General features: G+C 40.8%; 1 protein-coding gene across 2 annotated transcripts in view; it reads left to right on the top strand.

The window, feature by feature from the left end:
* Positions 1-27874, top strand: part of KCNH1 (potassium voltage-gated channel subfamily H member 1) — a 463213-nt gene that overhangs the window by 24093 nt on the left and 411246 nt on the right. For both annotated transcript variants that reach the window (XM_032137316.2, XM_032137317.2), the window contains exons 3-5: positions 3411-3517; positions 16562-16690; positions 22966-23084. In XM_032137316.2, the coding sequence (XP_031993207.1) occupies positions 3411-3517; positions 16562-16690; positions 22966-23084 (355 nt within the window). The remainder of the gene's footprint in view (positions 1-3410; positions 3518-16561; positions 16691-22965; positions 23085-27874) is intronic.

Genomic DNA, 27874 nt, shown 5'->3' on the forward strand with positions numbered 1-27874 from the left:
TATAACATTTTAGGTTAAATTAAATGTGAAAGTTAGAAGCTCAAATACAGTGAAATGAAATTTTAGATGATTAAAACAATTTTTACAAATTTATGAGCATTTTAGAAGCGTAACTACAATGTTGGAGACAAGGACCTTGTTCATAGAGCTTTTCCTCAGTCAAAAGTCTTTTTTGTTTTGAGATGGCATCTTGCTTTGTTGCCCAGACTGGAGTGCAGTGGCGTGATCTTGGCTCACTGCAGCCTCTGCCTCCTGGGTTCGAGCAATTCTACTGATTCAGCCTCCTGAGTAGCTGGGATTACAGGCATGTGCCACCACACCTGGCTAATTTTTTTTTTTTTTTGTATTTTTAGTAGAGACAGGGTTTCACCGTGTTGGCTAGGCTGGTCTCGAACTCCTGACCTTAGGTGATCTGCCTGCCTCGGCCTCCCAAAGTGCTGGATTACAGGCTTGAGCCACCACGCCTGGCCTCGGCCAAAATTTTTTACTTCAGAAAAAGATGAGAGAACCAATATTTTGTTGCCTTCTAATTCATGCTGTTACATTTCTCTCTCTCTCTGAACTCGTAGCAAATTGCACTAACAGTGCAGCTGGTATATTTTTACAGGGTTTCTAACCAAGTGGTGTCCTTAGGCCATGGTGTTAGAAAAGCTCTTTTAAAGCATCTTCCAGGTGTTGAGCCAAACATGTAGCCTGGATCCTGCCACACATTCCCCTGCTGTGCCCTGGCAAGTTCTTGGCCCACCATAGCCTTTTGGCTCCTTTCAGTCTCTGCCCTCTTGAGTCTTCTGTCTTCAGTGGTGTTTGCATGAAGTGGAATCATTCATGACAAATCAAGAAACAAACTCATCTATGAAGAGTGGAGAAAACTGTCTGACCAAGCATAGTCTTCTGTTTTCAGAAGTTGCATTTTTACTTACTAAGTCAGCCATGTCACTTTACATTATTTTAAAATAAAATACTTTTCTAAAATAAAATAAATATCTGAGCTCATAAGAAGGAAGTATCAAATGTTTTGAAAATATTTCCACTTTCTTAAGTCTTAGATTTTGGGGACTGATAAATGGAAAATTGAAGATTCTTCCCCCTAACTGTTCAAAGGTTTAGAAATTATAGTTCTTACTGCAATAGAATTATCTTATATTCTTTGTGTGCTGTTATCCTCTTAAGTATTTATAGATCTATTTATCTGCATGTACATCTCTATCTGTATTGCACATATATAATCAGAACAATATGAGAGATGTAGCTTCACTTTTTAGTGTGATTTGAACAGCCTTTCTTTACCTTCCTTATTGGCTATAATCAGACCTTTTAAGGAAATCAGATAAAATAACTTGCTAATTTAGCCAACTTTTCTTTTATGCACAGTTTTTAGCAACTTATTGAATTACCCAAAGGTATCCCTTCTCTATAAATAAACATACCTTTGTGCTAGCTATGTTCCTGATAGCTCGGGAGTCTCTTTTATTTATTTTGTGCATTGCAAGCATTTGCAATCTAAGATCCAGGTAATGGAAACTTAGAACTACTGGTAATCTACAGCTTGAAAAAGTGCATAAGACGAGTGAAGACTAGGTGTGATTATGACACTTCATTTATTTGGAAGATTCAACTTTACAGGGATTTCTTTTACCTTGTTAAGGAAATTGCTAGCATATATACCATCAATTCATTTAAATGGAGGTCACTTATCTAGAAAATTAACTCACAAAGAGCAAGAGGAAAAATCCTCTTATTCTCAGGCAGGGCTAAGTTAGTCTTGATCCATTCTTCTTTCTAGAGATAATTCAACAAGTTCAGTTTGATCTATTATTCTTTCTAGAGATAATTCAACAAGCTCAAATTTCCATTTTCTGGCTTACAGACAAAGAGTACAGCCCCAAAGCAGAGAACTACATGAGTGCATAAGGACAACCACAGATAACCACATTCCTCAGAGGGCTGGGAAGGGACATAAGATAACAACTGTGATACAGAATTCACAAAGTCAACAGCTAGGACTCTTTTCTTATTGGGTACCAGAATTGGATGCCTGTAGTATGCCCAAGGCTGTTCCGGTATCAAGCTAAGCATGGTACTTGACTTGGTGGTTCAGTTTTAGATCAGAAATTGCACTTGATAACCTCTGAGGTTCTTTGTAGCTCTGAAATTCTGTGTTTTTGTGATTCAAGTCATAAAAAAAGGTTAGATTATATTTACTTTACAGTAACATTCAGGAACCCATGGCAGTTTGTGCATTACCTAAGACTTGAGGAGTGGTCATTGCTGCTCTTTCTTGTTATTGCAGTCTGAAGGCCTTGGGTGGGCAGGGGAAATGCTTGCTGCGCCCGTGGGCAGCCTTTGTCAGAGAACTGGACATTCCAGCCCCATTGGAAGATGTTTTTTTCTCCCTCCTCTGGCATTTTGTTAGTCTCCTGTGCCATTATTCATTCTACTTAATTGGAAGTATATCCTGTTCCCAGAGGGACAAACCATGATTTTTAGACCAGATTCAGTGCGGGGCCCAGGAAAATAGACAGTCCTGGCATTTTTCTTGCTTCTGGTGAGAACTAGTATTAGTAAGTAGACCTTCTGCTATCCCGAGGTTTTCTCTAATAAATTACATGTACATTTAAATAAATTCTGCTGAGAACTAGAAAAGGAGAAAATCTATGGTCTACACTTACTCAGCCGTCTTTACCAGGAAGTCGCCCAGAGTTGCATTTCTAAAATGAAACCTGATTATGTTTCTCCTTTGCTTAAAACCCTCCCATGTGCTCCCATTGCTTTCAAGAAAAAGATTAAATTACTTCCCATGGCTTATAATGCCGTGGTCTCCTCCATGATCTTGCCTCTGTTTACTTCTCTATATTATCTGTTGCAAATTTCTCTCTCATTGTCTATATTTCAATCATACTGAAATGAACTATAATCAGGATCTGGAATTAATCTGACTGTCACCTCTGTGCCTTTGCAGTTGCTTGTCTTTTGTTTGGAATGTTTTTCTCCTTCTTTCTCTCAGCCGTTTCCCCTCCTTCCTGCCCCTTACACCTAATTTGTCTTTACTTGTGGGAAGCATTCTCTGATCAACCAGGGAGTGCACTGTGCCTATTCTGTGTGTTCTGTAATTCATTATGTGTGCTGCCATTGTGGCAGTGATCACATTGTTCTCTAATCCACTGTTTTCTGATCTACTGTTTTATGGTGTGTATCTCTCATTAGACTGTTAGTTTTTTGGAGGCAATGAAAAAGTCTTATTCACAGTTGAATCAGTAAATTTTTTTGAGCCAATGAATGTTTTCACTGTGTGTGTGTGTGTGTGTTCCACAGTACATAGCACAGTGCTGAATATAGAACAGATATTTAACATATGCTTGTAGAATAACAAATACTTGTTAATCTAACTGGAGTTCTTTGGTTGTTTGCAGTTTTATGTATGGGGAGCTGACTGATAAAGACACGATTGAAAAAGTGCGGCAAACATTTGAGAACTATGAGATGAATTCCTTTGAAATTTTGATGTACAAGAAGAACAGTGAGTATTGAGACCATTCTGAACCATACCTTTATGTGTTTGAAATAGTAAAATATCTCCTCTTCCTCTGTTGCTGTCTTGGTTTTTCTTCCCTCCCATCAGCTAAATGCTGTTACATGAAGCCATTGTGTATGTTGGGATGAATGATATAGATTGATCAGTTACACTGTTTCTCACAGGAACATTTGATGAGGTTCTTGTCACTAACTAATTAAGACTTCTTCATCTATATTGTTGTTGCTAAGAGTTGGTGTTTTTTCCTATTGGTTTACATATGGTGAGTTGCTGGCTTAAGGCACTTGTAGACTTTTTAACAAGGGAGGGAGAAGATGGGACAGAAATTCTGTCCAGTTCATCTTTGTATCTATCTTCCACAGCACTTAGCACAAGCAACACAGTGGGTGCCTAATTAAGAGTTTCTAAATAAAAGTTTGTCCCAAGTATTAACAACAATGCGTTGTTAATTTGTATTTGTTTTTGGCTACAATTACTTCCACAAAGTATGTTAATGAGGTTTTAGGTCAGTAGCCCTACAGAAGCCATACAGTAGCCATACGGAAGAAAACTTGCTCTTCCCTTAGGAGGTTTCCTATTGGAGATTAGCTGTATTAGAAGTATGGAAAGTGGGGCATATGGGCCTAGCAAGCCTGCATGGGTGTTAAGAGTGGTTTGTTTCTGTTTTTTAAAAACACTAGTTTTGTAAGAAGTCCTGTTCTTCATAGGTAGCATTGACTGGTAGGAAATTGATTCAACTGAACAATTCCGGGGTGGTCCTTATGGCACATGAGGATAACTGTTTAATTTGGTGGCATTCAGGTTTGAGTGATATGTTTTGCCCTGGAAAGTAAAGTGCATGTGTTGTTTTTATCCGGGAGGGGCTAGGATTTTTTTTCAGGTCTGGGGTATTGGAGTAGGTGACTGAGATTACTGTTAGCTTGGTGGTCTGTGCCGATACTGGTCTGAGAGATTAGCACTGGCCATCCACAAGCCCAAGAGGGTTGTTACCAAAGCTTTCACACTGGAGTTGTTGCCTTGCTCCAGTTCACTCCCTCTGCCAGCAGATCTAGTTCTCACCCCACTATTAGCTAGGAGAGGAACGAAGGGAAAGACTGTGAAGGGCTGTATGCCAGTCTTTCCACTATGGGGGAACACGACTCAACTCAAAGCAACAGTTCGTACCAGAAGCATACCAGCCGTGGCTTTCTCATGGGAAAGACATGGTCTGCACATGTGTCATAAGCTAATGGAATAAGTTAAAAGTTAAAACCTGCCAAAGTTCCATGCTGGCAGCACTAAGGATTCACTTGCCATTGGTTTCAGTGAGCATATGCCTCAGACTGAGTTTGAGATGCGAGAGGGCAATCTGTCTTTTCCTAGCTGTCTCTGGGGCTGAAGATCCTGTATTATGAGTATCTTACTCTGCTGAAAGTGATTGATTCTGATATCTGAAGATCTGTACCTTAGGTAGACATGAACTACCCAGGTAAACCAACTAGATCAAATGATGGGCTACCAAAGAATCAGCATTTCTTCCCTCCCTGAAGGTTGTGGTAGGCTTATTGAGAGTCTCCAAAGTGGCATATCAACCTGGGCATCAGGCTCTACTTTATGGGTGATACTAAAGCATTTTCAAGAGTAATTATGGTCATATGCAATTTTTACTCTAGCTTTTACCTTTAGAAAATAAGCTTTGTGTGAGGCATGACTGTATTTTAAAATGTGGATTCTCTAAGCTCTGTGAAATAGGCACAGCTGAAAGTTAATTCCTCATCCGAGGTCATGTAGCACCAGGACTAGTTTCCAGCGTTTGCGCCATGGCCATTCTCAGTTTTATTGTGGGTACAAGGCAGGGCTACCACATGAGGTCGTGCAGGCTATACCCTGCTTAGGGGGAAGTGGAAACCAGCTTGTGATTTGCTTGCTGAGTCCTCCATGGACCACGGTCTGGAATTGCATCTGTGCTGAGGAAGGAGTTTCTCTTTCTAATTCACACAAAGATGTCTAGTGGGCCAGCAGGGGCTCTGGACAAGGCTAAACTTGTACATACAACATGAACCATGAAACTAAGGAAATAATGCAGATAATGTTGTTTTCTTCCTAGGACCTGCTCACTACCTCCAAATCCCACCCTGTCTTGAGGAATTAAGAAACTTGAACTTATTTGTTAAGCCTGAAAATTATACAGTTGCACTGGATTCTCTCTCTCTCTCTTTCTCTCTCTCTCTCTCTCTCTCTCTGTGTGTGTGTGTGTGTGTGTGTTTCCAATAGGTTTTTATTGACCCACTACCCTATGGCAGACAGTAGGCTTGCTGCTAGGGATGCAAGTATGAAGAGATAGACATAGTGTCTCCTCTTATAGCATCTGTAGGGGAACGGGCAGCATCCATGGAACACAGCCATAAGTGCTTTGATGGTGACACCACGTAGGTGGCTCACGACTCCAACTTAGGGGGTCAGGGAAGGAAATCTTCCTAACAGGCATAAGTGCCATGCAGAAACTGGAAGGATAGAGGGAAGTTAGACAAAGATAAGGGCCAAGAGTATCCCAGGCTGAATGCATGTGAAGAGGGCTGCAGCAGAGAGAGAGCATTGAGAGTTCAAGAGACACAAACCAATGCTTCTTAAACTTTGACATGCATAAGAACTCACCAGTGAATGGAAATGTGTATTTCTATGCAGAGGGTCTAGCAAAGGATCTGAGGTTCTGCTTCCAGGTGATGCCGATGCTGCTAGTCCACAGATCACACTTGGAGTAGCAAGGACAGAAAGCAGTTGTAGTGAAGACTGACTTCCATGCCAACAGGGTGCGTCTCTTTCAGAGCTCTACCCCTTGCACCCAGCCCAGTGCCTGACACATAGAAAGTGCTCCACCCAAACTCATGGAGTAAATAAATATGTAAATACATGAGGGGCCGGGCACAGTGGCTCATGCCTTTAATCCCGGCACTTTGGGAGGCCGAGGTGGGTGGATCACTTGAGGTCAGGAGTTCGAGACCAGCCTGGCCAACATGGTGAAACCCCCATCTACTAAAAATACAAAAATTAGCTGGGTGTGGTGGCGGGTGCCTGTAATCCCAGCTACTCGGGAGGGTGAGGCAGGAGAATTGTCGAACTCCCGAGGCAGAGGTTGCATTGAGCTGAGATTGTGCCACTGCTCTTCAGCCTGGGTGAGAGAGATACTCTGTCTCCAAAATGTGTGTGTGTGTGTATATATATATAAATACATGAGAAGTAATATGAGGTTGGAGAGACTAGGAAGGGCCAGTCACATAGCCAAGTTAAATAGTTTAGAATCTGTCTTAAAAGCGGCAGTGGTGGAGAAGGCGGTGGAGGTGAGGGGAATTGAGGGATTTTAAGCAGGGTAAGTATGTCATCAGATTTCATTTTAGAAAGATGGCTCTAAGCCGAGGGGTGGTGGCTCACGCCTGTAATCCCAGCTACTCGGAGGCTGAGGGAGGAGGATTGTTTGAGTCCAGGAGTTTGAATCTGACCTGGGAAACATAGAAATATCCTTCTAAAAAAGAAATGAAAAGAAATATGGCTCCAGCTAGAGCATGGAGACGGAATAGAGCTTAGTGAGCAGGAGGTAGAGGGGCTGTTAGGAATCCCTCTGACAACAAAATGATAGTGGCCTGGTCAGGGGAAGAGGCATTCGAACTGACAGGTGTCCAGGGGGCTATGGAGGAGACGGAGCGCAGGGCCTTTTTCAGTGGTGTCCAGTGATGGGCTCCTCCCTTAGTTTGGGAGCCCCAGGCAGAGCCCAGGAAGTAGGAAGCCCCACGTTCCAGTCAGGAACTCATCGTTTAACCTGAAGTAAAACTTGCTAGTGTCTGGCTGGGAGCTGACATTGAGGAGTGAGGCGGTGAATGTTTGCTGAGTGATTTTGAAAGGAACCCGATATTTACCAAGAAACAAGAGAGAAACAACATGTTGTGATGCAAAGTGAGGGCATCAGAGCCAGGGAGTGAACAGGAGGAGAGGAGTCCACTGGGAATGGAAATGGGGCGGAGGGGAGGAAGGAGGGTTCATGTTTCTTTTCACATCTGTGGAGGTAGAGTTTGCTTCTAGTTTCAAACTTCGCTGTTCAATAGAGTAAAACATTCAGCATTTTAAAGCAGTATAGAGTTCTGTGAGGGAAAAGTTCTTGCTGAGATTTTAAAAAGTGAAATATCACTATCTTGAAGCATATTTTTTATCTGATTTTTAAATTAATGCATTTTTACCATGATGAATGCATGCAAAGAATATAAAGAAAAAAACACCCAACAGACTCAGAGAAGTACTATTATACTATTAACTTTTTGGTGTGTTTCGTTTTTGTTTTTGTCTGTGTACATTTTACATAATGGAGATTTCGACTTGTATACAATTTAAAAATCGTATGTTTATTTAGTCTTTATCACAAAAATATCCCCATTATTAAAATTCCTCATAAATATAATTTAGAATTTTATTAATGTTTCCTCTATTATTAGATATTTATGAGGCTCAATTTTCATTATTAAAAACAATGCTGAGGTAAAAATTATTATACAAATACATTTTGTTGACATTATGAAATATTTCCTAGAAGTTGAGAATTGCTGTGTCAAGGAATGTGAACTGAGGTTTCTGAGACATTTTGCCAAGTAGCTTTCCAGAAGAACTGAACCCATTTCCAAGTCCTCATACAGAATGTGAGTGTCTGACTCATTATGCCTCACCAGCATTGAATAGTATAACTTTTAAATTGTCAAATTGCCCACAATTGTTTTTGTTTAATGAGCTCTTTAATGCTAGTGAGATCGAAGTGTTTTTTTTCCTATTTATTATCCATTTAAAATTACCCTTTTAAGTGTTAATTGTTCAGATTCTTTGCCTATATATCCTATTTAATTATAGGGATTTTCCCGCTCATTTTTACAAGCTTTTAATACATTGTTTTAGTTCTTTTTTTCCCAGTCTCATCCTCTAGGGTTTGCAAGGACAACTTTGTAGAAAGGATCTTCTATTGATAAGCATTAATATTTGTCCTGTCTTTTGGGGAGTTGAGAGTAATTAGCAGAAGGCTTCATGATGTGGTTTGGAATGAGTGTTTGGGATACCATTACATATGTTGAAGGATGGATTATTTGAAAAATTTCTATCTATTGGCCATTCGGAAAACCTGGCATTTCTGGAGTGCTATATATTTCGTATTGTTACTTGCCTAATGTTTAGTATGCTGTATGATTTTCTTTTCTTTCTTTTTTTATCTTTTTTTTTTTCGAGACAGGGTCTGCCTATGTCACCCAAGCTGGAGTGCAGTGGCACGATCTCAGCTCACTGCAACCTCTGCATCCCAGGCTCCAGCCATCCTCCCATCTCAGCCACCTAAGTACTTGGGACTATAGGCATACACCATCATGCTCAGCTAATTTTTTTTGTATTTTTATGGAGTTGGGGTTTCACCATGTTGGCCAGGCTGGTCTTCACCTCCTTAGCTCAAGCCATCCACCCATCTCTACCTCCCAGGTTGAGATTACAGGCATGAGCCACCACGCCTGGCCTGATTTTCTTACATCAATGACAGTTGTCATTAATGAAGTCATTCAGTAAATATTCATGTGTTCACTCCTGTGCTACTCAATTTTTCAATTTTTCAAACAAGAAAATCAAGAAGTATTAACCCTGAATAAAACAGTCAGTACATCCTCTGGACAACACTCCCCAGAGTGTGACTCCACAATTTATGTGGTGTGGCTGGCGGCTTGGAATCTGGGAGCTCTGGATCAGCTTCCCAGTCAGAGAAGCCCGGGGAAAGGCATCTGACAGCATTTCTGCTGAGCCAGCAAGGAGAAGCTGCTGGCCAAGTACATATTGATTACCTACTGTAGGCTCAGCACTATGCCAGACCCGGTGGGTCACAGAGATATAGATGTAAGAAACTGACTCTGCCTTTGAGGAGGTTACAGTCTAGTTGTGGAGACAAATCTAATAGGCAAAGCAATCATATTTTGCTTATTTGCTGAATGGGTTATCTTTTATTTATTCAGTGATAGGAGCTGCTTATATGTAATGAATATTGATCATAAATCATAGACATATTGAAAGACATTTTTCTCTATTTAAACATTTTTTCTTTTAACTTTTTAAACTTTTTTTTTTAAACCATTTAGAAGTGAACAAGTTTTATGTCCGTGTTTTCCTTTATGGTTCTGAGTTTTATATAATGCTTAGGAAGTTCTTCTCCTTACCTAAATAATAAAAATACGCTTCCATTTTTCCTTTTGGTAACTTTATAGTTGTGTTAAAATATTTAGAATATTAAACCATTTGGAATTTATTTTTATATATTATGTGAAGCAATAATCTAACTTATTTTCCACATTGCTTATTCAGCTGTCCCATTACTATTTATTAAATAATCCAGTTTTTCCTTTCTGATTTGAAATGCCCTTTTCTTTATATGCTAAGTTCTCACACATATGTGGGTTTGTTTCTGTCTTCTTCTCTAGGAACCCTCTAGTAATTTATTAGCTATGTGAGTTTGATTAGGATACTTGCCCACTTGGGTTCCCCACATTTGAAATGGGAATAATAGTAGCTATTCTACATTATAGAGTCATTGTGAGAAGTAAACCACGATGTTTCAGGGTCTGACCCCATTGTAAGTACTCAATGAATGATATTATTTTTATTGTTTTTCTTTTAAGGCCTGTGCCAGTGACTCTTAATTACTGTAGTAGGCAGTCCCTGTTATTATTTTTCTTTCTAATAATTTCAAAGATTTATTGGCCATGCTTGCACCTTAATTTTTCTGTTTGAATTGAATTTTAATTCATCGAGTTAGAGGAAAAACAAATACAAAAACAGCTGAGACTGATTGAAATTACATTAGATATATATATTAGAGGGAGAGGTTTGACATCTTATAAAATGGAAACTTATCTACAAACAATTCAACTCTCTCCATTTATTTAGGTCCTGTTTTATACTCATCAATGCAATTTTAATTATGTTGAGGGTTAAGTGTTGGTTTTTCTAGTTTTGCCCTTGTTATATTTGAGACTGGCCCTCTTCCCTCAAAACAGGCAGAGGCAGTTTCAGAGTTTTGTTAAACACTTTGAAATACTTCCTGTTTTTAAGTCATTCAAACAGCCATGTGAAATGAGGTTGAGCATTTCCGTCTTACAGGTGAGAAATTTAAAAGGAAGGAAGAAAGGAAAGTGATAGTTTTGGGGCCAGACGCAGTGGCTCACACCTGTAATCACAGCACTTTGGGAGGCGGAGGCGGGCAGATCACCTGAGGTCAGGAGTTCAAGACCAGTTTGGCCAACATGGCAAAACCCCATCTCTACTAAAAATACAAAAATTAGCCGGGTGTGGTGGTGGGAACCTATAATCCCAGCTACTCAGGAGGCTGAGGCAGGAGAATCACTTGAGCCTGGGAGGCAGAAGTTGCAGTGAGCCGAGATTGCGCCACTGCACCACAGCCTAGGCAATAGAGTGAGACTCCATCTAAGAAAGAAAGAAAAGAAAGAAAGAAAGAAAGAAAGAAAGCAAGCAAGCAAGCTGTGAGCCACTGCACCTGGCCATGTTCCCTGATTAAACACATACTACTCTGACCATTCCTTTGCAGTATCTAAATATATATCTTGTAACAAAAATTCATACAATCAAGAAATACTGATTGTATTTCTTGAAAGAAAGAAAGAAAGAAGAAGAAAGAAAGAAAGAAAGAAAGAGATAGTTTTAAACACCTATGTATCAGACATATGGGTATTTTTACTTTAAGTAACTCTGTTACCCCATTTTACAAATGAAGAGGCTGATGGTGAGAGAAGTTAAACTGATGAGGCCAAGGCTCCCAATAACTCAAGATAAAGGGCTCAAACTCAGGGCTTGGGACTAAGTGTCAGATGTTCTAATGGCTAGTGGCCATTATATCCCTCTGGTGCTGTCTCATCCTCTCTGTACTTGTCATTCATCTCCATAAAGTTGACCCCAGACCAATTGTTCTATTTCCTGGGGCAGGCTACCATCCTCAAGTCTAGTTTCTGGACCTATTAGAGGTCAACCCTTCCCAAAAGCCAATCACAGTGGCTTGGTCTGTTCCACTGCTGTTGAATATGGTCTGGATGCCCAGATGCCTGATTACAGAGAGTACTTGGGAGGAAGTCCAGGGTAGAAAGAAGATTGATGGAGGCCAAAAATTCTCTCGTACATCTGAGCCTTGTTGTTTCGTTATCTGGCTGCCAAGGCTGAGGAACCTCAAAGCCAGGTTAGGTTGTCAGGTTCATTACTACATGACCTAAGGGAGCTACATAAGGGATGAAAATCAGAGTGATCTAAAAAGGCTGACCTGGAACTGCCCTCCCATTGGACATCCTCATCCTGGAAAGAGCCTCCCTCCCAGCAGCAGCAGCCTCTGCCATCAGTAGGGTTATCAAGTGCTATGTTGTTCCTGGGTGTGTACATAATCTTTCTTTAATAAAGGATTTAACATTGACCCTTTGTCCTTTTTGCAGTAGGACATCAAATGCTTACTTTTATCAGTTTTTCCATGCAGGCACTTGGGTAAGGAGGCAGAAATTTAACTTCTTCCTGATTTTCTATGCATATGAATATTTGCATTTATTGCCTCTCTAGCATCTTGATGGAATGGATCTTGCTGCAGAATTTGGGTTCTAGGAGAGACCCCTGTAGGCTACTTGCCCCGAGTTCTGTCTGCAGGAAAGTCAATGTCTGAATGGGGCCAAAGGATTCCTGAATATCCTTGGAGGGTAGAAGGGAAACTGGCTTGGATGGGGCTTCAGGTTCCAGATGGTTCACATTCACTTGAAGCAACTGTTTCATATATTGAATCTTTAAGTTATATTTCATTAAATAAAAATCCTTTGCTCTTAAGTGGGAAAAGTTGAAATACTGGTCTGTACCACCTAGGAGGGACTTACGTTCTCTTCCGAAAGAATTCCAGAAATGAAAATTTAAGCCCATTCTACTCGCTTTCCTAGACTGTTTGGGTAGTGATAGTTTGGGACCGAAAACACTGGATGTAGGATTTATTTTTTTAAATTTAGCACTCCTAGAGCATCTAACGCACCAAGGCTGTTGTGCAACTCCATGACAGCACTCCCTGGAGTGGAGTGATGCAATGGCTTCACATGACCCTGTGCATAATACTACACTGAATGCCAGGAAGTAGGAGTGCCTGGTGGTAAGACAGAGAAAGTAGATCAGTTCTCTTGCCCTTGGAGTGTATTATGATCTATTTAAAGAAACAGTCGTTAGCTGTTAAGCTTTAAGGCAGCCAGTACATAACACTTAACTTCCCTGTCCATGATCAGAACCAATTGAGAGAGATAAAGGAATCAGGCCAATATAGCAGGGGTCCCCAGCTCCCAGGCCACAGACTGCTACCAGTCCATGGCCTGTTAGGAACTGGGCCACATAGCAGGAGGTGAGCGGCAGCTGAGCGAGCATTACCACCTGAGCTCCACCTTCTGTCAGATCAGCAGTGGCATTAGATTCTCATAGAAGCACGAACCCTATTGTGAACTGTGTATGCGAGGTTGCCTGCTCCTTCTGAGAATCTAATGGACTGATGATCTGAGATGGAACAGTTTAATCCTGAAATCATCCCCTGACCCTAGTCCATGGAAAAATTGTCTTCCATGAAACCAGTCCCTGGTGCCAAAAAGGTTGTGGACTGCTGCAATAGAGGATAAGTTATTACTTTTATGACTAATAAAGCTGATCCTGGGGAATATAGTTTATACCTGTGGGCAAGTGAGTTTCTAAAAGTGAACCCTAGAATCAGACAGAGTTACCTGCAAGTCACAGGTAGTACTGGAGAACTGCAGGCTTCTCCTCCTACCAGCCATCCTTCCTGCCTTTTGCCTTTCCCCCTTTATAGGGTAGGGGAGCAAAGCAGAGAAGGGGCCAAGCTACACATATCCAGCTCTTGTCTCCCAGATTACCAACCAACCCAGGAAAAGTTACACTGAAAGATGTTCTTCCACAGAGAAACACCAGATCAGGAAAAAGGAGGTCCTTTCCCTCAAAAAGCCCCTATATTTAGCTCAAAATGAACTCTAAGGCAGTATTTCTTGATTGTATGAATTTTTGTTACAAGATATATATTTAGATACTGCAAAGGAATGGTCAGAGTAGTATGTGTTTAATCAGGGAACACGGCCTGGTGCAGTGGCTCACACCTGTAATCCCAGCACTTTGGGAGGCTGAGGCAGGAGAATCACCTGAGGTCAGGAGTTCGAGACCAGCCTGGCCAACATAGTGAAACACCACCTCTACCAAAAATACAAAAATTAGCCAGGTGTGGTGGCATGCACCTGTAGTCCCAGCTACCCAGGAGGCTGAGGCAGGGGAATCGCTTGAATCCAGGACGTGGAGGTTGCAGTGAGCCGAGATTGTGTGGCCTGGGTGACAGAGAGACATACTTTAAACAAATGGACCTGTTAAGAGGGGAGAATTCATTCATGATAAGCTTGAACTGTGGACAAATGGAAAAGGCCTCCCAGTATGACTAATAAAATGGTTTTCATGATCTTGGAGATGTGGCTTAGTGTCATCCACCCCTGTAGTCATAAATGAAACATGAAGAATGAGCAAGTTCCCAGGCATCAGGCCCAGCCGGTGCAGTGCAGTGATGGGCTGCAGGACTGCAGCTGGGAGGGGAGGGTTCTGGAGATTCTAGGAGTAGACATCATGAGTGGGTTCCTGTCATCTGATTTATTACTAATTGGTCAAATTAGTAATACATTTGTCAAATTAGTAATAAATCAGATGACAAGAACCCACTCACGATGTACTCCAGCCTGGGCAACAGAGAGACACAGTTTAAACAAACTCACCTGTTAAGTGGGGAGTAATTAGCAGTATTTTCTGGTTTATCATCTGAAAAAATGCTTAAATTTTTTTTAGAGCCCCCCCAAAATGGTTTTTTTGATTTGTGTGTTTTTGCCTTAACAGATAGGGTACAATTGAGAGCTGTGAGGATATAAGCTTAATTGCTATGACACTTCACTTTGAGTTTTCTGTTGCTTAATTGAAAATGGTTTAAAGTCCTGCAGATTCTGAGGAAAAGACTGGGAGGAGTAGTAATATATACTTCCAAAAACAGTGAACAATTCAAAGGTCATATTCTTGACTTTGAAATGCTATTTATGATTTTTATATGGTAGAATTTTCTTTCAAAACACTTCTTAAGGTGACATTATAATCTGTTGGTATTTGCAGAACACATAGAAACTGGCAGCTGAAAATTATGCAAAGAGAATGGAAAGAAGGTTAAAATTAACTATAGAGGAATACATAGATAATCAAGATTTAAGGAGAACACATTTCCATTGTATCTACTTGCTGCCTGTTCGTACATTTCAGGGTTATCACTACTGACACGTGAATAGGTGGTATAGCCAAATCTGTAAAGTAGCTGTTGTCAAGCTAGATTGGATAACTAAGCCTAATGTTAATTAGAGATGTCTGTCTGTCCCTGGTATATAGTACAGAGTTTGATGTGATTGTGGACAGAGAAAGCCAGGTGACCATGAGGATCTATTTTCATCTCCAAGATTCAGTGAGTTGTCTGCTCTCTATCTCACAAAATAATATATGTAAAATGCTGAGCACAGTGCCGGCTACATAGGAAACTATTACTTAGCATGGGGAAATAGCTACTTTATTTTGATTTGCAAATGGTTATAAAATAGTTTGCTAAGTATTATTCCAGTTATGCAAAATTCAACAAATAGTTATTCAGTTCTTCTAGATGCTGTTGTAGGACCCGGAATATAAGAACTAGGAAGAAAAGAACATAGGATTGCTTTGTGTCTCTTTTAATTTTGTATCATAGAATAAATTGGTGCTTCTTGCTGTGATATCTTCTCTATGGCTAGAAAATGTTTATTTATTTTCCTCATTATTTTTGGGAAGCCAGCAAGTGACTGTGCAGATATTTGACTGTTGATACCTGAGTGAGTACCCTCTCTGAGAAGCCAGTCACAATAGCCCTGCCTACCTCCTTCCATGGATGAAGACAGTGCTTAGGAAGAACTTGTTTATCCTCCACTCTAGCTCAGGAACAAGGGTTGATATTGAAACACATTCATTGAGTCTCCTATGGCACTAATGTGATCGAAGCCCAAACCTGCTTGGAATCCTCCTTTTCTGGAGAGCTTTGTATGGGGGAATCATTGTGGTGTTCCTTTCCTTCTTCAATGCCTTGTCATTTACCATTGGATTTTTTAGATTTTTATTTTAAGGAGAGGGATGTAGAAATATAATTTCTGGGCTGGACACAGTGGCTCATGCCTGTAATCCCAGCACTGTGGGAGGCCGAGGTGGGCAGATCACTGGAGGTTGAGAGTTCGAGAGCACCCTGGCCGCCTCTACTAAAAATACAAAAATTACCCGGGCATGGTGGTGGGTGCCTGTAATCCCAGCTACCTCGGGAGGCTGAGGCGAGAGAATCACTTGAACCCAGGAGGCAGAGGTTGCAGTGAGCCGAGATTGCACCATTGTACTCCAGCCTGGGAGTCTAAAAAAAAAAAGAAATATGGTTTCTGGCCCACGTGTGATTGGTCATGTGAGTCAAATTGGTGGATTCCTAAACTGGATTTTGACCTTGGGATCCTTTAGCAATGGATGAGGTTTGAAATTTGAGTTGGCATGGCCTGCTGGCCATGGTTGGCAGGGCCTATCTTGGCCCCTACTCTTTACTGTCCATTATGTGGTCTAAGGTAAGTCTCTAGGTCTTTGTACCTAAGTTTCTTCCATAAGATCAGGTGGGGTTTTCAATCTGTTTCCTAACTGTTTTACAGTTTAAGAGATCTGCACTTAGAAACTTAATTGAACGGGAGAAACCCCTCACTGAATAGTCACTGTGAAAGTTTTTATTCCAGCAAGAAAAAAAAATTATGGTGTGATAACCCAGCACTTGAAGGAATAAGACTATTTAAAAAATGAATTAATATTTGTACCTATTCATTCCCAAGTGTTTGCTTCCATAGCCCTTCAAATGAGAATGCAAATTACTGACCAACCTTTTGATATTCCTTTCAGGGACACCTGTGTGGTTCTTTGTGAAAATTGCTCCAATTCGAAACGAACAGGATAAAGTGGTTTTATTTCTTTGCACTTTCAGTGACATAACAGCTTTCAAACAGCCAATTGAGGATGATTCATGTAAAGGTTTGTAATTCTGACTTGTACAAATACATTTATGCCTTTTTTGTCTTTATTGTAGCTCTCGTTACAGAGCATTTAAGGTTGTCAAGGCAATCACTTTAGAAACCTCAAGATTCTAACTTTAATTTGTATGGAGCAAAGCACTGTGTTATTCTGGAGTGTATCGGGGTAGGAGAAGGAGAGAAAAAAACACTTTGTTTAGGAAAGCATTTGAATCAATTTCATACCTTTAATAATTAACCCTTTCTGATATTAGTTAGGCAGAAGAAGATAGTTTGGCAACTAGTATCATCAGAATCTTTTCAAGTTTTCACATAACAAATGTCGGTCATACCAATGAGATGGTCTACGGCTACATTCATCTGCTTTATATATAAACTTTCTTAGATTTGACTGAATTCTAGCACTTCAAGATTGTTAAAGCAGACTTTAGCACGTCTTTGCATCTGTGGTTGATTAAGTCTGTGACTGGTTAATTCATTTGGAATATGACATTAATGAAGCCAGGGTCCTGAGTAACATTTCTATATGGGTCATTTAAACAGTTGTGTGATCACAGATTTTAGCACTCACCTCAGCCATATCATGTGCATGTATTGTTTGCATAACATGGGGGACCCAGGAAAGGAGATGGCTCAGGATTTCTGGAACAACTGTATCCCCGAAGAGGTCCAGCTCATCAGGATATAAAAAAGATGGCATGTTAGTCCCAGAGGTTTGGGATTAGGGGGTGACATAGCACCTCTTTCACATCCCTCGTTCATAGATTACACTCAAGATAACCAAGAGGCTAGGAGCTTTTTCATGTTGCAGTGCTACCTGGCTCTGTGGTTGATTTTTCAGCTCTGCTGGAGACCTCCGCTCCTTGTGGTTTTCTGAGATGTAGCAAAGAGATGAGAGTGGAGTCCAGGAGAGAGTTAAACTGAGACATATTTTTGATGTGACAAAATTTTTGTTGTTAAGAAATAAAAAGCATTATGTAGATGCTGTCTCAAGGGCTGTGTCCTCTGAGGGTATTTAAAATCCTGGCACATTTAGACACTCACATTTATGGAGTGCAGAGCACAGTACTGCTAATACCAGCACATCCTATTTTTTAAAACTGTCTGATAGCTCAATAAATCAATTTCAGCCTGCCTTTTGGTTTTAAGACTGCAGCAGATGCAAAGTCTCTCAACCAGTGTTTCAGCCACCTGAAGTCTCCCTTTTCTTACAGATTCATGATTGCCCGATTTCTAGTTTCCAATTTGAAGATTTCTCAGTGCAGTAGCTATTTTGTAGCAGTGGGTTCACTCATGGTTAAGTACCATCTTGTTACCGTATAGAAAGGCCAGTTGCTTTTTTAATCTAATAAACTCATAAGTAATATTTTGAAGGCAATTGAATATTTTGACACTTATTTTTGGAATTTTTCTCTTAAAAACTTAAGATATGTGATTTGGTTGAATCAAAATGTTTTGTTTTTATTACCACTGGAACATTCGTAGGTGATGTGCTGGTATTATTTAGTAGGAAAAGCATACCTAACAGAATGCTCCGTACCTGGCATGGAGGTGCCTGCATTTGATGCTCATGAAAGCTGAAGAGGGATAAATCAGAGTGATGTAGTGAGACTTACTTAGGTTTATTTTCCAGGAATAAAATGCTCCACTTCATTTAACCTGCCTCAGTGATGCATTTCTTTGCTGATAAGAGTTTTGGTACACACACATACATACTTACAGACACTCATGAGGACATACACACACATTTACTCTGTTTCTTCTTAGCTGAGGGGACCAGATATTAATTGTTTTTGTCAGCGAAATAAATAGGAGTAACTTGTGGCTTGATTCATAAAAATTTGACACACACACACACACACACACACACACACACACACACGTTAGTCCTTGATGTAGGAATCCCACTAGTAGACCACGCTTAATGCTCCTGAAAGACATGGCTTTATAAGTCTATCCATTTCAAATGCCATGGCAGATATCTTCAGACCTCCCCACTTGCCATGTCATCATGCCCCTGGCCCATTGTGGTTTGGTGGTTGGCTTAGGACAAGTCAAACTTTATATTAGTGTGTTTATGATGGAAGCACATGATAATTCTCTAGGCCTTGTTATTTTAAGTCTATAAACTGCAGTTTTGGCTCCAGGGATCAGATCTAGATCCTAGAAAGTATGCTGCCATGTGGCTGGATTGTTCTCCTGGCTTGACATTTCTTCTTGGATGTACTCTCAGCAGCTTGTTTCCAGGAGAGCAGCTGGGTTTTCAGTACAGCACCTCAGTCACCATTAAGAGTCTTGCTGACTTAGGCTTGTTTAGAATTCACTTTGGAGATGGAATGGAAATGTGGATAATCTAAAATCCCAGAAAATTCCCAGATAATTGCGCTTTGGCATTGTCCCATGGGATGTTTTCCCACCACCATATTAGCCTTTTAAATCAGTTGTGTTCAAATTGTCTTTAAAATTACTTTGTTTTCTCAGATCATGTAGTACCTAATTTGGGGACTTGGGGCTGGGGTGGATGCATCCTGATAGTGATGCAAGAAGCCAGTTTGTGCCCCTAGTTTTCCCACAAATCATCCACAAAGGGTCCAACACATGGGATAATTGACAGTAGCCTATTTCAGGATCTGACACAAAGTAACTTCTCTTCTACCCAGAGCCTCAGGCACAGGGGATAGGTCCTGCAAATGCTTCCAGAGCCCCCCCGTCATTTGGTGTACCAGTTCTCACCATCCTTTTTATGAGCTAGCTAGGCCTCTGACTTCCTCATCTTCACTTTCCTCTCTGTCTTTTGACAGTAATTCTCTTACTCTCTGACAAATAATGCCCACGGATGGCAGGGAGAAGGGAATGAAAGTCAAGTTAGGTTTGCTGTTTGCTAACAGCTCTGGGGTGTGTGTGTGTGTGTGTGTGTGTGTGTGCGTGCGCGCGCGCGCGCGCGCGCTTAAAGGCTGAATGAGGGAGTAGGTAGGAATTCCTGCCTAAAATGAGAATCTGTGATGCTCCAGTAATTTCATTTGTTCCTTCTCTTGCTTTTTCTTTTGTTATAGATAATTGGGAGTAGGCTGTGGGATATGTTTCTGTTGCGTTCTGTCTTCTGAGCCAGCAGGGTTGGGCAAATGAGTATAGAATTAGAGTGTAAAGCTCAGAATTTTCTCTCTTTACATTGCTCACCAAAGGATGAGTCAATTCTCTTGTTTTCTCTATTATCCCACCAACTAATCTCATATTAAAGGAGCAAATTCATTTTCAAAGATTCACATGTTTACTTCTAAATTCAGAGTTAAACTTGAGCCAAATACAGACAACAAAAGGAATGCAAAACTTCGGAGTAGGTTTCTAAGAGCCAGAGATGTAGAATATTGAAGGATGAAGGCTCCGGCAAACTGTTGTAACTGTTGACCCTTCTCCATGTATCTTCATGTTGGACATGGGAGAAATAGTAATAGACACAAGTCGCAGGCCCCAGCCCTCTTCAATGTTAATATTTTATGTCTCTGCCCTTAGGTTGATGGGAAAGTGATGATTTAGTAACTGCTACTTGAGGAAGCTATTCTAGATTTTTGGTTCTTTATACATTGGTAAGGAAAAGGTTATGGGAGGAGACTTGAGGACGCTTAGGCAGTGGTCCTCACTGACTCTCCATGCTGTAACCTGTGTCCACTACTCTTTGCTGGATGTTTGGATTATGCTATCAGCTCCTCTGAATTTCTGACCCTGTATCTCAGGACAAGGCTGGCCTCTGTCCTTTTGGGTACCCCTGGACTTATTCTCAGAGGAGTTGGAATTCTAACTCATCCCAGCACCATCTCTTCTGGCCTGAAAAAGAAAGATTCAGGCTCATCGGTGGCTCAGCTAAGTTGACACCCACCAGGCATTGTGGGGTCAAGACGGGGAAAAGCCATTTCTCTATTCCTGAGAATGGAGAAAAGACCCAGTAAATACCTTTTAGCTGATTGCTAGATTGTGTACTGTGTTCCCCTCCTTTGTCTTTTTTCTCTCTATACTCTTCCTCTTCTGCTCTTGCCCACTTCCCCTTTCATTTTCCTGATCATGGTATGGTTTCAATTTTCTCATGGCATCCACAGCCCTGTTATGCCTAACTTGCTGGTGACATTTGTGATAGAACTGGAAGAATCCTGGGCCAGGGGTTTCTTCATTTGAGCTCAATTCAGTGTTGAACTTCCAAGTGGGATATAATTGGAGGAGTGGGTGCAGAAAAATGCCTGGCAAAAGAGAGGCACAGAAATATCCCCTGAAACTGAAGAGTATTTGTGAAATGGGCTGCCTATCCTTTGGGACTTTATATCTATTGGAAACCCAGACAGAAGTAGGGTGATGAGAGAGAGAAAAATTTGTTCTTTATTTGTCCAATATACCTATTGTATTCACCTGTTGGGTGCCTGGCCTCATGCTAGGTGCTGGACACAAGGAAACACCTGCGATAGAGCCTCTGAGTCTATTTGGGAGAAGGGATAGACAGGTAAGCAAATAAAACAGTAAAGCACAGTCAATGATCTAATATATGCCTGCCTAAAGCAAGTGGGGGTTCAATACAGGGAGCAGGTGAGTCTGCTGGGGTAGGCCAGTATCCTTCCTTGAAGGATGACGATGAATCACGCGGAAAATGACTATCTGGCTTCCCGAGCAAGACCATTTTGAGCTAAGTTCAGTTTGGGTTGTCCCCTCCCATTTGGCCTGTTGGACAATAGGAGTTTCACTTTCTCCAGGAGTGATTCTTCTGATGGGTCTGCTACAAGGGACATAGTTGGTCCAAATTGTACGTATTATCGTATTATCTTCCACCAAACTGGTTTGTTCTTCCTATGTCTTTAATCTCATTGAATAGCTGTCACCCCAGTCGTCACCCAAACCAGAAACTCAGGAGCCTCCTAGGTTGCTTCTTCTTTTCCTCTGTAGCTATTTTTTTCAGAGTCCTGACTCTGTAGCTGCCCTCAAGTCTCCCCTTGACCCCTGGCCCGGGCCACAGCATTGGTCCAGGCCTACATGGTCTCTTGCCTGTTGTCCTGACGTATCTTCTATCTGTCAGTCTTTTTTTTTTCCAGCCCACTATCCACTTTGTTGTTCTGTTCATTTAAAATGCAAATTGGCATGTGTATCTCCCGCCTCACCAAATGTAAAGTCCTTCAGTGGCTCTCAGTGGGTTTTAGGATGAAGTTCAAGTTTCTTAACTGACCTTCTAGGTTTTTACTGTCCAGATTCTTCTTGGTTTGGCCCCTACCAACCTCTTTAGCATCATCTCAGGACACACCTGGCATCCCCTTCCCACTTATAAGCCATGGCCCTTTATCCAGCCATTCAGAATGTCTTGTTCTTCACTGGCATATTACCCTGTTTTATAATTTGCTGCCTTTGTAGGTGCTGTTCCTTCTGTGTGGGATATCCTTCTTTCCTTAAGTTTACCTAATTCTTACTCATTGTTCAAAACTTTGCTCTAGTGCCATCTCCTCCAGGAAACCTGCTTTTACTCCCCAGCCTGGATTAGATATGCCTCCTTTTGACAGTCTTGGCCACAGCATTCTGTACTCACGCCTGTCATAGAACTTAGCTCACTATGTCATGATTTCTTAATTGTCAGTCTTCCCTGCTAGAGTGTGTGCTCTCTGAGGCCAGAATCTGTGTCTTATTCATGTTAGTATCTCTAGTATCTAGTACCATGCCTGGTACATAGTAGTTACGTTTATAAAATTGACACATGAGTGAATGAATCTATTTTTTCATCTGGTGAGGCACGATTGCCATTATAAAGTATCTATAGAGCAGGGAGGAAAATATGGGTTTGGGAACTTGGGAGAAAACTTATTTCCTTCCTTCCTGCCCATGCTGGGTAGAAGTATAATGCAAATTTCACACTGTTCATCCATTTCCTTTTCAACACCCACTCACCTTCCCATGCCCTTGCTCAGCCAGCTGAGAGCCCATTCTTTAAAGAGCCCACTCTTGCGAAGAGAATCAGGGCTAGGCCAGAGAGTGAGGGGCTATCCTGAGTCTAGTAAAATGGTACTAAAACGTGCTCTACCAATTTCACAAACTGTGATTAGGATGAAGTGAAAGTGCAGGGGAAAAGCAAATTGTGACACACAAGGTGCTTTTCTGAGCAGTGGGTCTTGCTTGCAGGGATGCGGAGTGACTCATGGGAGCTTAGGAGGGCATTGGGGGTGTCTGTTTCTGACAGTATAACTTGTCATGTGAATGTCTGTGCGCATTTGGGATGTGGTTGACCCTGTCTTTTCACTCTTCCACTTGCTTCAGGCTGGGGGAAGTTTGCTCGGCTGACGAGAGCACTGACAAGCAGCAGGGGTGTCCTGCAGCAGCTGGCTCCAAGCGTGCAAAAAGGCGAGAATGTCCACAAGCACTCCCGCCTGGCAGAGGTAAGGGCGAGGGGTTAGCTGAGCCTCACTTTTAGGGGGTGCATGGGCTGAGGCAATGGCACAAAACTAGTGTGCTATCATGGAGAGGACCTTCAGGACCCCCAGACGCCTGTCTTGGCTGGGCTTACACACCACGATGTATGACACTGGGTAAGTGACCTAACTCCTTTGAGCTTTATACTTTCCCATGTGCAAGAGCAGGCTGGAAAAGCTCTCTTTCAGCTTGCTTGAGAGTAAAAGTGTCAAATCACTTTTTTGAGGAGCTAGGAGTGCTTCATGTACATGAAGGAGTTTTTAAACAATTTTGTTATTAGAGCAATACATACTGTTATAGGCAAAGAAGATACAGGAAGCGAAAAGAAGAAAATAAAAATTACCTGTAATCACAACAACCAAATGGCATTTTACAGTTTTTTTGGTGTGTGCATTTAACTTGTTTCTTTGTAGATATCCTATTTCCTAAACGCTAAGAAATTCATTTTTTCAAATGTTAATGTTTATGAAATTCAGACACATCTAGGAATAGTGTATACGTTAAATATGATTATGTTGCCTTTTCTTCACTTTATATAATCATGAACATTTTTACATGTTAATAAATATACTTAAAATTATTATTATTTTGATAATCTTTGTAGTTAGGAAAATTTGGCATTCTTCTTTTTGCTGGGGCAAGTAAGAGGCTAGGAAGCCTTGACAAGGTATCTTATTAGGCTTCATGCACCCAACTTGTCATTATCTGCCTTTGATACTGCCTGGTCTTTATTTTAATTTTATTTTTCATCTTTTTAATTTTTAACTTCTTTTTATTATACTTTAAGTTCTAGGGTACATGTGCACAATATGCAGGCTTATTACCTAGGTATACATGTGCCATGTTGGTTTGCTGCATCCATTAACTCGTCATTTACATTAGGTATTTCTCCTAATGCTGTCCCTCCCCCTGTCCCCCATCCCATGACAGGTCCTGGGGTGTGATGTTCCCCGCCCTGTATCCAAGTGTTCTCATTGTTCAGTTCCCAACTATCAGTGAGAACATGTGGTGTTTGGTTTTCTGCCTTGTGATAGTTTGCTCAGAATGATGGTTTCCAGCTGCATCCATGTCCCTGGCAAAGGACATGAACTCATCCTTTTTTATGGCTGCATAGTATTCCATGGTGTATATGTGCCACATTTTCTTAATCCAGTCTATCATTGATGGACATTTGGGTCAGTTCCAAGTCTTTGCTATTGTGAATAGTGCCGTGATAAACACATGTGTGCATGTGTCTTTACAGTAGCATGATTTATAATCCTTTGGGTATGTACCCAATAATTGGATGGCTGGGTCAAATGGTATTTCTAGTTCTAGATCCTTGAGGAATCACCACACTGTCTTCCACAATGGTTGAGCTAGTTTACAGTCCCACCAACAGTGTAGAAGTGTTCCTATTTCTCCACATCCTCTCCAGCATCTGTTGTTTCCTGACTTTTTAATGATCGCCATTCTAACTGGTGTGACATGGTATCTCATCGTGGTTTTGATTTGCATTTCTCTGATGGCCAGTGATGATGAGCATTTTTTCATGTGTCTGTTGGCTGCATAAATGTCTTTGTTTGAGAAGTGTCTGCTCATATCCTTCACCCACTTTTTGATGGGGTTGTTTTTTTCTTGTAAATTTGTTTAAGTTCTTCGTAGATTCTGGATATTAGCCCTTCATCAGATGGGTAGATTGCAAAAATTTTCTCCCATTCTGTAGGTTGCCTGTTCACTCTGATGGTAGTTTCTTTTGCTGTGCAGAAGCTCTTTAGTTTAATTAGGTCTCATTTGTCTATTTTGGCTTTTGTTGCCATTGCTTTTGGTGTTTTAGTCATGAAGTCCTCGCCCATGCCTATGTCCTGAATGGTATTGCCTAGGTTTTCTTCTAGGGTTTTTATGGTTTTAGGCCTCATATTTAAGTCCTTAATCCATCTTGAATTAATTTTTGTATAAGGTGTAAGGAAGGGGTTCAGTTTCAGCTTTCCAATATGGCTAGCCAGTTTTCCCAGCACCATTTATTAAATAGAGAATCCTTTCCCCATTTCTTGTTTTTGTCAGGTCTGTCAAAGATCGATGGTTGTAGATGTGTAGTGTTATTTCTAAGGCCTCTGTTCTGTTCCATTAGCCTATATCTCTGTTTTGGCACCATTATCATGCTGTTTTGGTTACTGTAGCCTTGTAGTATAGTTGGAAGTCAGGTAGCATGATGCCTCCAGCTTTGTTCTTTATGCTTAGGATTGTCTTGGCAATATGGGCTCTTTTTGGTTCCACATGAACTTTAAAGTAGTTTTTTTCCAATTCCGTGAAGAAAGTTGTTGGTAGCTTGATGGGGATGGCATTGAATCTATAAATTACTTTGGGCAGTATGGCCATTTTCATGATATTGATTCTTCCTATCCATGAGGATGGAATGTTCTTCCATTTGTTTGTGTCCTCTTTTATTTTGTTGAGCAGTGGTTTGTAGTTCTCCTTGAAGAGTTCCTTCACATCCCTTGTAAGTTGGATTCCTAGGTATTTTATTCTCTTTGTAGCAATTGTGAATGGGAGTTGACTCATGATTTGGCTCTCTGTTTGTCTGTTATTGGTGTATAAGAATGCTTGTGTTTTTTGCACATTGATTTTGTATCCTGAGACTTTGCTGAAGTTGCTTATCAGCTTAAGGAGATTTGGGCTGAGATGATGGGGTTTTCTAAATATGCAGTCATGTCATCTGCAAATAGGGACAATTTGACTTCCTCTTTTCCTGATTAAATACCTTTTATTTCTTTCTCTTCCCTGATTGCCCTGGCCAGAACTTGTAACACTATGTTGAATAGGAGTGGTGAGAGAGGGCATCCCTGTGTTGTGCCAGTTTTCAAAGGGAATGCTTCCAGTTTCTGCCCATTCAGTATGATATTGGCTGTGGGTTTGTCATAAATAGCTCTTATTATTTTGAGATACATTCCATCAGTACCTAGTTTATTGGGAGTTTTTAGCATGAAGGGCTGTTGAATTTTGTTGAAGGCCTTTTGTGCATCTATGGAAATAATCTTGTGGTTTTTGTCATTGGTTCTGTTTATATGATGGATTATGTTTATTGATTTGCATATGTTGAGCCAGCCTTGCATCCCAGGGATGAAGCCAACTTGATCGTGCTGGATAAACTTTTTGATGTGCTGCTGGATTCAGTTTGCCAGTATTTTATTGAGGATTTTCACATTGATGTTCGTCAGGGATATTGGTCTAAAATTCTCTTTTTTTGTTGTGTCTCTGCCAGGCTTTGGTATCAGGATGATGCTGGCCTCATAAAATGAGTTAGGGAGGATTCCCTCTTTTTCTATTGATTGGAATAGTTTCAGAAGGAATGGTACCAGCTCCTCTTTGTAGCTCTGGTAGAATCTGGCTGTGAATCCATCTGGTCCTGGACTTTTTTTGGTTGGTAGGCTATTAATTATTGCGTCAATTTCAGAGCCTGTTATTGGTCTATTCAGAGATTCCACTTCTTCCTGGTTTAGTCTTGGGAGGGTGTATGTGTCCAGGAATCTATCCATTTCTTCTAGATTTTCTAGTTTATTTGGATAGAGGTGTTTATAGTATTCTCAGATGGTAGTTTGTATTTCTGTGGGATCGGTGGTGATATCCCCTTTATCACTTTTTATTGTGTCTATTTGATTCTTCTCTCTTTCCTTCTTTATTAGTCTTGCTAGCGGTCTATCAATTTTGTTGATCTTTTCAAAAAACCAGCTCCTGGATTCATTGATTTTTTGAAGGTTTTTTTTTGTGTCTCTATCTCCTTCAGTTCTGCTCTCGTGTTATTTATTTATTTATTTATTTATTTATTTATTTATTGAGACGGAGTCTCGCTCTGTCACCCAGGCTGGAGTGCAGTGGTTTGATCTGGGCTCACCGTGAGCTCCGCCTCCTGGGTTCACGCCATTCTACTGCCTCAGCCTCCAGAGTAGCTGGGACTACAGGCGCCCACCACCATGCCCATCTACGATCTTAGTTATTTCTTGCCTTCTGCTAGCTTTTGAATTTGCTTGGTCTTGCTTCTTTAGTTCTTTTAATTGTGATGTTAGGGTGTCGATTTTATATCTTTCCTGCTTCCTCTTGTGGGCATTTAGTGCTATAAATTTCCCTCCACACACTGCTTTAAATGTGTCCCAAAGATTCTGGTACATTGTGTCTTTGTTCTCATTGGTTTCAAAGAACATCTTTATTTCTACCTTCATTTCGTTATGTACCTAGTAGTCATTCAGGAACAGGTTGTTCAGTTTCCATGTAGTTGTGTGGTTCTGAGTGAGTTTCTTAATCCTGAGTTCTAATTTGATTGCACTGTGGTCTAAGGGACAGATTGTTGTGATTTCTGTTCTTTACATTTGCTGAGGAGTGCTTTACTTCCAACTGTGTGGTCAATTTTGGAATAAGTGTGATGTGGTGCTGAGAAGAATGTATATTCTGTTGATTTGGGGTGGAGAGTTCTGTAGATGTCTATTGGTGCAGAGCTGAGTTCAAGTCCTGAATGTCCTTGTTAACCTTCTGTCTCGTTGATCTGTCTAATATTGACAGTCGGTTATTAACCTCTCGTATGATTACTGGGTTGGAGTCTAAGTCTCTTTTAAGGTCTCTAAGGACTTGCTTTATGAATCTGGGTGCTCCTGTATTGGGTACATATATATTTAGAATAGTTAGCTCTTCTTATTGAATTGATCCCTTTACCATTATGTAATGGCCTTCTTTGTCTCTTTTGATCTTTGTTGGTTTAAAGTCTGTTTTATCAGAGACTAGGATT

The sequence above is a fragment of the Hylobates moloch genome, unplaced genomic scaffold (assembly GCF_009828535.3).
Source record: "Hylobates moloch isolate HMO894 unplaced genomic scaffold, HMol_V3 SCAFFOLD_18, whole genome shotgun sequence".
NCBI lineage: Eukaryota > Metazoa > Chordata > Mammalia > Primates > Hylobatidae > Hylobates > Hylobates moloch.